This window comes from Coenobita brevimanus, chromosome 23 (assembly GCF_032717465.1).
Source record: "Coenobita brevimanus isolate Jiangsu-jjx chromosome 23, ASM3271746v2, whole genome shotgun sequence".
In the NCBI taxonomy this organism is placed as follows: Eukaryota; Metazoa; Arthropoda; class Malacostraca; order Decapoda; family Coenobitidae; genus Coenobita; species Coenobita brevimanus.
The window spans coordinates 71,663,722-71,676,096 of NC_136976.1; the positions used below are offsets into that span (position 1 = coordinate 71,663,722).

Consider the following 12,375-nt stretch of genomic DNA (forward strand, 5'->3'; position numbering starts at 1 on the left):
AAATCAAATAAGGATATCTAATGACGTTAATTACTTTCTTGGCTTGTTTTGTTAATTAAACACTTTCTGTATCAAGCATATTCATACTAACTTTTCTTACCTCTGTGTATAGAGGTCAGTCTTATAAGGCTTTGCCCCTCTCATATTTAACAAAATATCCCTAACTGTAAGTGTTTCTTAAAGTAACTCAAACATTCCTGGTGATGAAAACTAGATAAGATAATCCTAACTCTGCATTACACAGAGGTATGTTAAGCATTTTTAAGTGTAAACATCTTTCAAGTATCATACTGTGTACTCAACATCAAATTATGTGTTGAAAAATGACAACATATGCTATAATTTATATTACATTGTGCTATAAAATGAACCTCCATCATAATGATGCACATAAAGTGCACTTAACATCTAAAGTACTCTAACAAAAGTTCACAAAGTGTTTAAGTGTATGACAACTCTGATGAACTGAAGTACCTGAAGTATATACTGAATGGCCTGCCTAAAGTACCAGACTTTGACTGACGGATGTTTATGGGTGAAAAGGAAAGGAAGCAGAGGAGCTCACACTGGAAAACAGCACACCTTTCACCTAGCATGGAAAGTATAAGTGTCACTATAGCATGCTCCTTTCCCCCTCCTTGCTTACCAGTGAAGAGATGTAGAGAGGAACAAAATTATACACCTGAAGTCCCTGTGTTTGCCTAAGCTATATATGTCCTCCCCTACCCACCCCCTCCCTTCCTCCTCCACCTTCTTCCCACCACAAAACAATATGGCCATCACAGTTAAGCATATAATGTGCTAAGTAAGTTTTTATTTTGTGTGCAGTTCTAAGTAGGTTTTCATTTTGCATGTGATTCTTAAATAGTGCTCTTTTGATCTCAATGAGGACAACTGTGCCTGACCTTTCCATTTCAATCTTGTGTGGGGAAGGCTTTTTGCTGAACCCTGGGACTTACATTACTATATATACAAGTGCAGGCAGTTCTCATCACTAGTCATGGATGTCCTCTAAATATTACAACATTTTCCATGCAACTGGTACTGTAGATTGGGGGAAACTGACAAATGTGCTGCACAAGGGCCAGTGGAACGTTAAGGCCGCATCCAAAGCAAATGCTTACTATAGGCCATTCTCTTTAACTAGGCACAGATTTTTATCATTTTGCAGCTTATTTCCTGCAGCTCACTAACAGAGTAAGTCAATAACAAAGCCCTAGTTAAAGTGAACAGACTGACAGAGTACACTGCTAGCATTTGCGGGTGGGAGTTTTGTGTCACTTTAACCCATACAAGTGGCCCCACTGGACACAGATAGGTGCAAGGAAGAACTTCTGTGTTAAGTGATGTGCAACTCCCATTCACACCATGATACCCTTTGGTGTGGATGTGGTCTAACAGTCAATTTTCCATAATGGATCTGCCTGGAGAGAAAAAAAAAGAAAAGTGAAGATTTTGTGTATTCTATGTAACACCTTTAGACTGCATACTACAGTACTTGCCTTACAGTATCTTCATAAACTACATTAAAAAATGTACAAGTCTTTCTTTAGTTAGTGAAGTTTTACATGACAATACAGGACAGTATTATACTTTAAATAATTCTCTTGCTATACTCATGGCAACTGTCACCTATTTGGGGATGACTACTTACCATTCTATAACATATACAGTACTGTTACAGCTACATAAAATGTTCACAACATTACTGGAAGCACATTACACAGTCTCGTTGTTATTATCGTAACAGCATCAACTTGTGTTCCTTCAGACTACCCTAAACATAAAGAGGCTTTGTACTATTAGGGCTGCCACAACACATATATGCTATTGTATAGAAATGGTCATCTAAGGCGGCATGTATGACAAGGAAGACTAGAGTACTGTGGAGACAACAACTTTGATCACCAGCTACTGTATAAGGAAAAAACAAATTAACATACACAGATCACTGTTTTCTACAGTACAGGAAGTCCTCATTAAGTGGTGGTGGTGTTTTCCAAAAATTGCAACTTTTTCCACAACAAGTAAAGTAAATTGGGGAAGGAGTGCTAGTACAGTGGTGCTTCTAGCCCCAGGTTCATCTGGTATGTGAACCAGGTGGACTGTAGACTTAAGATCCCTTCTTCCTGCAGTCCACCATTCTCTTGGGGAATAGGTAAGTACAGTAGTTTGAGGAATATTTGTACTGTATAACCAGGGAGTTGAGCCACCCAGTTATATCAGTGCCACCACATGAAGGCATCCCTCTCTGATCTGGCAACATTTCTGTAAATTACTGTACTGTGAACTTGAGAAAAAAAAAAAAAAAAATAAAAAGGTTACATAAACTGAGGACTTTCTGTATTGTTAAATCACACTCTTGGCAAATCAGTACCTTCCAAGGGATGTAAACAACTGTGCTTCATATTCCCTGAGCCATGTGATGACTGATCAAGTTAACTAATGTGAAATGCTATGGAGAGAGAACACAGTGACCCCTTGTTTTATGTGAATCTTGCCTGCATGATTTTAATTTGCACATTATAAAAATATATTCCCAGACAAACATATGTGCAGAAATTCAGTTTGTGAAGCACAAAACTATACGTAGAAATACTGTACATGAAAAGTTGCCAAAGTCATGAAAATAAGAACATTATCCCTTTCAGAATAAATGAGAATTGGTTTGCAGTGTACTGTGCTTAGCTACTATCAACTAGTATGTGAAAAATACCACTTCACGACTGTATCATGCTCACTATTGAAAATCTTTAATCATACTGTACTATGGATAATTCATGAACCTGAAGGGGAAAAAATAAAACAAAAATGCATTTTAGAGAGCCTCCACAGAGCCTTTGGAGGTGATTTTTTTTATCTTTTCCTCCCCTTTCAGTAAAGAAAAGCAAAATTATGCTTCTTAAAGTCTTATGTGCAGATTTTGTTGGCACAATAAATTTCAGGGATACATTAGCCACTCAAAACAAGGGCTCACCATACTGTGTTTCTTTAAACAACTCACTGTGATCCAATGTAGTGAGGTATGTGGTAACCCTTGCAAAATCAACCACATCTATTTAACAGCCTATGGTAACAGCAACAATTGAGCAACTACCAAGAGAGACTATCATGACTGACTCTTTATATAATGCCACACAATCTAGTCACACACAGACAAACTTTGGAAAATGTACTCTGGAATTATGCATGATTACAATAATTAATATGTACAGTCAGGGACAAGTCTGCTTACTATTCCTCTGCATCTACTGTACTTCACACTTTGAGCAATGTCTGTCACTTTCCTCTTTGATGTACCATATCAAAGAGAATCAACTGTAGGGCAGAGAAACATACCAGCTTACAAATATTAGCCAACAGAAGAAAGTGAGATGCAGAAGACAAGAACTTTTGTCCCTTACTATACGATCATCCTCACCCTTCTGGCAGGAATGTGCATTATGATGATGATCCTGCTTAACATCAGTATGGAAGCACTAATGCTCACTTATATCTGAGATCATCACTTATTCAACTAGCATACTGTAATGAAATCAAAAGTATAACACTTAACTTCAGGTTATACATATTGTGCATCTGTGATGTTTCTCTAGCTACTTAACATCTTTATTTTGCCTGGAAGTGAAATTATAGTCAGCATGTCAACAAATATGTTTTATGATTATATTCAGTAAACGTAGTCTCATTTTTTCACTTATTCAGTGTAACTTCAGTAATTATTTCTAGTTCAGTAAATTTTGCCATATTGAAAAGAACAACAATTTAAAGCTAAGCTACCTGTAATACCGAGTAGAAGGTGGGTGGCTACTATCAACCCTGGTAGGTACTTCTAAATGTGATGTGTGGTTATAAGCCTGGTACCCTTGCTAAACAATCATCATCCTTGACCCCTTTACTACAAAGACATATTTGGTATTTTATTCACCCTGTCTCTGGGTAATTTTATTTACTTCAGGAAACTTTTGAGTTGGAGACATTAGATTTTGCCTCCATAAACTCTTTGGCTAAAAAAAATCAGAAGAGACTTTTCTGAACTGGAAAGATTAGATTTTGCCTTCATTAACCCTTTCACTAAAAGGTTTTCCATAATGAATAAAAGCATCTGGTGGTAGTCTGATGGGAAAAAAATGTCATGTCAGAAAAGAGGTAAGCCTGGAAACTCAGCCACAAGTAAGAAATTTAAAGTACATGCTGACACTCTCGCAATGCTGGTTTCTTTTCCCAGCAGTTCCAGCAACTGTTGGGAAATACTGTAATTAGCTGGCTTTGGCACTTGGATTATCCCTTTCAGTGGCAGGATGTAAAGTACTGTAGTGTGGATTTTATTTAGCTGCTGCTAGAGTATTTATTCACTTGATGGTAATCCCTGCCTGACTAAAGGTTAAGAGGAAGCATGGCATCACTTTACATAAATGACTCATTACACAGGTACTACTTCCAAGGCCATATAATGTCTTATGACTAGATGTTGACTGAACACCAGAAGACTGTTGCAACCACTCAGAATACATGGGAATTATAACAATTATGAGTATCATTTTTAAATGTCCTTGGGAGGCTCATATTCATTTGCCTTTCTAAAATTAATGCCATCACCTTTAAGAGGAGAGCTAATGATGGGAGACAACCAAGCAATTTTCCACCGTCTTCCCAGAACATCAATTATATTCTGCTTGACACTCAAATTGTAATCATGGATGTTGTGCTTCATCTCATACTGGGTTTGGCCCCGAAGGATGGCCCAAAGTTGTAATACAAGAAGGTAACCTGTCATGAAGAGTGTGGCTAAGGCCAAAGTGTGAAGGGTGGCAACCAATACACCCCAAAGGCTTATGGCACCAAAAAGGAGAGCAAAGTGTGGTGCCAGAAGGGAAAGAAAGAAATATATACCATGCAGGTTGATGGTGCTCTGAACATATTCCCACTGGTAACAGATGCCATACAGCGCTCCAATAAAGATATACCAAACTCCAACCAAGAAGTAACGGTGGTTGTGGTATCCAATGCAGCAACCTGAAAGTAATGTATTTAACTGTACACAATAGTGAGACATCAAATGACTAAAAATATACAGTCCACTTGCTTAATACATGGGTTTCTATGATATGAATTACCGAGAATGTGACAAGGTGGTGAAAAAATTAAATAATCAGTAGTGTGCGAGTCGGTTTTGAACACACGAAATCAGGGCGGCAAAGTGAGCCACATCCAGTGTCACGCCACAAAGCGCAATCTACCCTTGTAGAGGGTGCAAGGAAGTGACGTGTATCACCATCACATGCCATGGCCATGGATAGTAAAGATCTACCGATCCAAAACATAGGCAAAATCCTGGCAGCCTTTGACAAGTTAAAGATCAAGTGAAAATGAACAGAAACTGTAAAGTGAAAGCTCAAAAGGTTCTGATTGCCATATAAAACAGCCTCCTTTACTACCAAGACAGGCATACAAGCATGCCGAGGAAGTGAGCTGATGGCATCAGACTCTGATCACCGCCTTCTTGACTCCACCAGAAGAAGAAGATCCAGTGCCCTCTACATCAGCTGAGGACGACGATGGTGCATCTATTGTGTCTGCCTTGGACTCTGAGGAGCTCATGACTAATGTGGAGCATGTTCTTGGTGGTGGTGGTGTGACTGAGTCAGGCAGTGTGCAGGGCATAACTGCCTCGCCCTGCCTTGGAGCCCCATCTCTTCAAGTCAAGTAAGTCTTTCCTGCACAGATTTTATGGTAAGGGGCTATTGTGTGAGTTATACTTACTGTGTACAAGCGTTTAATATCCCATAATATATAGGCAAAACGAGAGACTAGGGGCTAAAGGGGTGACTTTTGAGGCAGCGACCCCACCAATCAGAATTTCCCTATGAGGTATGTTATTTGTTAAGTGCAAAATTTCTAGAGAGCGAGGCCTTCTACAACCCAAATTCTCATGTATTAAATGAATAGACTGTATATATTTCAGCACAATGGCATACTGGTAGTCATAAAAGCACAAACAGGGCTCATAAACATAGCCTGAAATTGGAAGTGGAATTCCTTTGGTAATATCATCATACACACCTTTTTCCCTACCTAAGGTTTCATTATAAGATCTGTATAATGTAACAGCAGTAGTAGTAGAGTATCTGACCGAGCAGACCCACCAACTGCAGCAAGCAACTATCTCTGCAAGGCCATCCTGTGCAGTGAACTGATGTTCTCTTGTGGTGGACAGAGCCTTACCACAGTGAGGCGAGGGGAAGACTGTGGAAGTTTGGTTCCTGAATGGACACTGCATTTGAGCCACTCCATACAGATGCCAGAGGTACCATATTAGGCTCTACAACACCATGTTATTTGCTTGGTTACCACCCAGTGTTGAACAAGGTTTCCTGGATTAAAGGCTTGTCACTCTGTGCAGAGTCACCTTAGGAACAAGTAGGCAGCACTACATCAAGTGAATGGATGATGATTGCCATTGCCTACCACTAATATGAATAATGCAATATGAGGAAGGAAGTAAATCACTTACCTGTAAACTTACAATGATGATCTCTCTTGAGGATGCATTCCTCACAAACATGGCAGTGGTAGGATCTTGGTGGGTAGTTTACTTGACAGATGGCACAATACCTCCAGCCTAAGGAAGAAATCGCATACTACAGTTATTCACCTTAACTTGGCTAAGATTTCACACTGCAGCTTATTTCATGTACCTCAGAGGCAAACAAAAAGACACTGCTTGAGCTCTAAATCTTTTCCAATGCACTTCTTTGTGACTTGTATCATAATCATATGTTAATCTCTTGTTACAACTCAGCATTCATGATGAAGAGATAACAGTTTCGGGCAAGAACTGAGTAAAAAGCGTATAAAAATCAAACCTAACTTAAGCTTCACCTAGGTAAATTTTGTTAAATTCAAAAGTTTAAAACATAAGCCATTTGGTACCATAATTAAATACATTAAAAAAAAAAAAAGTGTATAAAGAACATGGTAAAAGGAAACATTATATGCCAGATATTCACTTGCCAGTCTAAGTTAATGGAGAGGGTACTGTATTCCTGAATTTAATCTACACATGCAACATGGGTGGTATGAGGTTTCTCTACACTTCACTAAATTTCTAAGCTTTAGGCTTCACATGCAGAGCATTTACACAAGAATGGAAAACCTGGAGGATGCAATAGGGATTCATGCCAGAGAGAGGTACAGTAGCTGCTATTTTTAGTCAGACAATTACAAGAGAACTTCCCAATGAAGACGGAAGGAGATTTTTAAATATCAGTATTTCTTCTGGATGGTACTTAAAGGTACTATACAGTATTTGACAGTGGGCAATTGGCCAGTTTATGCAGCTGCTGATAAAAATGAGGGCACAGAAGCATGTGTGAGAGTGAGCAATACAGAATGTGAGAAGTCTGCAATGAAGGTGGATGTAACTCTATATACAGTACCAGTATCTAGTTAAATGTGTGATTTTTCTCATCTGTTAATCTTAACTGAAATCAAAACAATTTTCTAGCCAGGCTTTAAAACAGAAAGTAAATGATAAAGCATAACTGTTTCTTACTTTAAAGGAATGGTAGAAGATAGCATAACAGTTTCTCACTGGGTCTTAATGGGGTTGGTAATTGACAAGAATAACAGTTTTTCACCAGGTTTCAAAAAGGAAAGTAAATGATACAACAAAACAGTTCTTACCAGGTTTTAAAACAGAAGGTAAATAAGATGTTCGTCCACTGGCATCTGTCCTGATAACAAGGAACATGTTGTGGAAAATGTTGTAGAGGATGAAGGAAGCAGACACAATGTGCATCACTACTACTGAGTTGACACTGTCATGGTAGTGTGGGAGTATCACAAATCCCAGCCATAACACAGCGAAGGGAATACCAACTACCATAAGAAGAAATAGCATCCGATCTGTTGAAGTCCGTGGAACTATTGTTTTTGTCCTTCCCATGTTTGTTCCTGCAATGGTCCCATATAATCTGCAACTAAAGAAAAAAACCTTAGTTGTAAGTCAATTGTGACATTAGTAAATATTCATTAGAAATGGTTCATTAATTGACCTTTGTCATCTGTATAAAAGTACACCTCTCCACTTTGAATAAGTGGCTGATAACATGTACTGGTATTTTACTATGGCTTTTATTTTATTCACCACAGAAAAATTTATCATTCAATGCTTAAAAGTATACTTGATCCCTAAATGGTGGCAGATGTGTTTTACTCTTACTACCAGAACTATATATCTATCTATCGATCAACTGCCAGACGCCATAAGCCCATAAGGATGCTAAATACTATTACTCACTCCAGGCAACCTTTCCATCATTTACAGGTTAATGTATTGTAATTATGGTTCAAAATTCTCAAGGAAATCCTCCCCACCCCTCAAAAAAAAAAAAAAAAAAATGAAAGCTATAATTTAGACATGAAATCATGACCCTGCTGACTAAAATGATCTCAAAACATAGGCTATACAAACACAGTAAGCATTGAGGACGAGGGAAAGGATTCTTTTTTTTTTTTTTTTTTCACTTGGCTCCCCATGGCCAGGAAGTTTCTCTGGTGTATGGTATATTTTCTTTCATCAAATTTGGAAAGTTCTTCTCTACAGCATTGTGAACTACACTATGATGAATCTGTAATATCTGGCAGGCTTTCATTTGCTTTATACATACTGATATTTGAGTGTAACTGACGGAGGGAAAAAAAAAAAAAACGTAATGGAGAAATGACGAGGCGGGGAAACGCCGGGTAGGTGTCTCCCTTGAGGGTCTTATCTCCCCCAGCTTGTTTCTCACGTCTGGTACACGTGGCAGCTCTTCATCCCCATTTCTCTTACGCTATACATTGTGGATCCAATTACTGGTCATGCAAATAACGTAATTCTAACCTCCCCCTCAATGTGATGAAGATAATTGACCCACCTTTTGTATCAGCTTCCCCCAAGATACCAAATGTCAACAAACCAGCTGTTGTGTCCGAATCTTTTTGATAAGTTAATTTCAGTAATAAGTGCCACAAGTGCATTTCTAAGTGCAGCAAGGAAGTAAGGCATTTCTATGGAATAAGAATTCAATGTGAATTATGATAAAATAGAGAATTAATAAAAATTAGCGATATAGTAATTCCAATTGTTATAGAGCATTCGAACACAGTAAACACAAATGTCAAATATCAGGTTCGGCATGGCTCCGGTTACCGGTATTAGTGGCTTTAAATTGGTGGTAAATTAACATGTACAGGACTTCAGACTTAGGAGGAAACGTTTCTCCAATATTTTCGAAGCTTCGACATTATGAAGAGAGATGGTAACCTCTTATAATAACTGTATTTTTACAACATACTGTAAATCATTGTAAGCTCTCACTTCTTTATTACCCTGGAGGGTGTAGATATTGATGCAGTATTTGTGGATTCCACGAGACAATTTTATGTATTGCTTGAATGATCTTGGCATTACTAAAGGCCACTTATGAGGCATAACAACATGTGGGCCTAGTGTTTTAGTTTCAAGTTCAACTGGTATGTTTGGGGTTCATTTTCAATCAGTTTGGCATGGACCTCCTGGCCTGACCCTTGTATAAGCAAATTCACATTACATTATGATAGTTTTACTTCGCTGTCTGATATTTATAATGTCTGAATTACTGTCTAGTGAGTGGTGTACCATTTTCTGTGCTTTACTCAGTAATTATTATCAAGATTATCACTGACACTAATCTCACCAAGGAATCCCTCAACGTAGAATAATCACAACAGAATTGTCTCCAGGCAACTTATCCTCATATACCTCTATCACTTTCAGACACCCCTCTTCCTCTTCCTTCTCTCACAGTTTTATTCTTTTACCTTTAATCCTTGTCAGGAGTTTAAGCATATCTGAAGATAAAAAATATATAGTAGTGCTTTATACTATAATTATTTTTCTGTAGCGCCCCTCTTAATATCAAGTGGCTACAAAAGTATGAAGAATTTTGTGTTCTATTTTATTGCACTTGTATTTTTTATTTATACAGTATATTTACCTAGTACATACCTTATTTATTTTGAATATGCAGATGAAGAAGATGTGGCTGGGGATGTGGTTCCGGTGCGAGTGGGAGTGCGTGTGTCTCCACCTGCCCTGACACTGGTGTACAGGAAGGATGGTGTCAACAAGGAGCGGTACAGAGTCATGCCCATTAGGTGCCTTAACAAGTTTGGAGCTGTTGATGCCACCGTGAAGGATCTGCAGCAAAGACATACTGACTATTTAGCTAAGGTGGGGAGCATGTAAACTATTATTGAGTGGTAATTCATTCTCTCTCTCTCTCTCTCTCTCTCTCTCTCTCTCTCTCTCTCTCTCTCTCTCAGTTAATTTATCAGTACGGTATATCTGTCTGTCCATCTGTTTGTCTGTATCTGTCCAGCCATCTGTTTATCCTTTTTTATCTATGTATTCATTTACCTATCTGTCTGGATAATCCTAGTGTGGGTGTCCACATATAAATTACTTCCACATCACCCTGTCCCACACCATCAGTCTGCCTTCCCTCCAAGTCACGTAACCCTCATTCATATGCTATACTGTATATTCCTAGTAGTTTAGTGGGTTCAGGCTCTTCAGCTAGATGTGGCCCCAAAGGGTTTACATCTGGAAATAGTGAAGGTTTATTGTTTACATAATGTTACTGTTGGTTAAGCAACCAGTCGCTCTCAGCATGAATGTGTGGACAAAGTTGCTTTGACCCAGTTCATTACACTTCAGATAGGCCAATAAAGGAGTTACTGATGATGGTAGTGGTGATGGTGATGATGATGGAGGTGGTGGTACTTACAGGTTCCTGAGGTGCGCCTGGAGAAGCTGATGAGGATGCTTCAGGAGACCCAGCGAGGTCGAACTATAAACGAGGCAGCGAAGACAGTGGGGCAAGAGTACATTGTTGATCCTCTCCAAGATCTCAACAAGCTTGATGACCAGCAGCTTGCCAAGAAGAAGAAGGTAATGTAACTGCTTCATGACCCTAAACTAATGTAACCTACCTTGACCTGATGTAACCTGGCCCAGCCTGACAACATAACATAACCCCACCTTCTATACAAGGAGGATGAGATCTCTGGCAACAGCTGAAACTCTCATTCCTAAAGATAACAGTAAATTAAGTCCTCATTGCGAGCCACCTTTTAAAATTTAATTTTTACTAATAACCCTACAGTTATCAACAGAAAAACTGTCAAAGTTCCTTTGCAGCCCATAAAGCTGTTTGTTTACAGTTTTCCCCAGTTTACCTTGTGGTACCATTTGGTTGATAAATTCTGTGGTATTTTAATACATCCCAGACTTCAGTCAGAACAGACTAGGTATGCAATATCTGTGGTAATTTATATATACTGTGTTCTTTCAGGTAATGGATGGAAGCTTTGAACGTAATCGAGTGCGTCCAGGCGATCCTGACTACGAATATGATAAACAAGTGGAGTTCAAGGCAGGGGGACAGGCAGGGTCTGGCTGGGATTCACCTGATGATGATGACTTCTGGAAATGAGGGCCATACAGAAAGACCATGTTATATGGAATCTTTTTTAATTATTTATTTATTCTTGCCTTTAAGTCCATAGTCGATTGGTACAGATGATTTCACACTTTCCTTTATTTTAGAGTATTGTATCAGTTGTATGGAAGTGTTGTTAAAGTAAGACCAGTAATACCACCTATTACCCATCATCATCATTACATTAGATAGGCCTTGTAGCTCAAGTACAGCAAAAGTTAGGTGGAAGTATTGGAGTAAAGAAACTAAGCATGCAGCTTTACTGAAATTTTGATGAAAAAAATCATTCATCATGTTGTGCATGACCATGTTAGTTTCTAATTGTTCACAGGGAAGTCCACCATATGCTCATTTCCCTCAAAAATCAGTCTGCTAGCAGCTGTTAATACATTGGCTTGAATGACTCACACTCTCCTAAATGAAATTACACTATCTGGCATTACTGGAAATGGATTGCTGTACTGTACCATAATTGTGTAAACTGTCAGAAGGTTATTACTATCACACTATTAGCTACCTTTCCCTGCCCTCGGTTATATATTTTGGTAATTGAAGTGGAAATTGCTGTTTGTATGAATAGTATTTTATTAGCTGTTATAGCACTGTAACTGAGAGAGAGAGAAGGAGAGAGATGCACAAATTCACCAAGGAAACATATATCCAGTGTTTCCTGAACATGGGAATCTAATTCCTTCCGATGTGCTCATACTACAGGAACACTTTCCTCAGATATGTATCTTCACTTGTATAATCTTGCTTCATTTTACTTTCACATGAAGAGATGTTGTTCATCACATGCACAGACTGCAGGGGCTGTATTTCATGAATGGACCTTCATTTATGAGAT

The 12,375-nt window shown here is 38.6% G+C and overlaps 2 protein-coding genes across 2 annotated transcripts; one reads left to right on the forward strand and one right to left on the reverse strand.

The window, feature by feature from the left end:
- Positions 1 to 4,543: 4,543 nt before the first annotated feature.
- Positions 4,544 to 7,948, reverse strand: LOC145393026 (putative palmitoyltransferase ZDHHC24). The gene is made up of 3 exons (XM_080267350.1): positions 7,687 to 7,948; positions 6,515 to 6,622; positions 4,544 to 5,016 (listed from the first exon to the last, which is right to left on the reverse strand). The coding sequence occupies exons 1-3, from the start codon at positions 7,946 to 7,948 to the stop codon at positions 4,544 to 4,546; spliced, it is 843 nt and encodes a 280-aa protein (XP_080123476.1).
- Positions 7,949 to 9,801: 1,853 nt separating this feature from the next.
- Positions 9,802 to 11,981, forward strand: LOC145393027 (centrosomal protein of 19 kDa-like). Its single transcript, XM_080267351.1, has 3 exons — positions 9,802 to 10,258; positions 10,817 to 10,978; positions 11,382 to 11,981. Exons 1-3 carry the CDS (start codon positions 9,962 to 9,964, stop codon positions 11,520 to 11,522), a joined length of 600 nt encoding a protein of 199 aa, XP_080123477.1. The 5' UTR covers positions 9,802 to 9,961; the 3' UTR covers positions 11,523 to 11,981.
- The last annotated feature ends 394 nt before the right edge of the window (positions 11,982 to 12,375 follow it).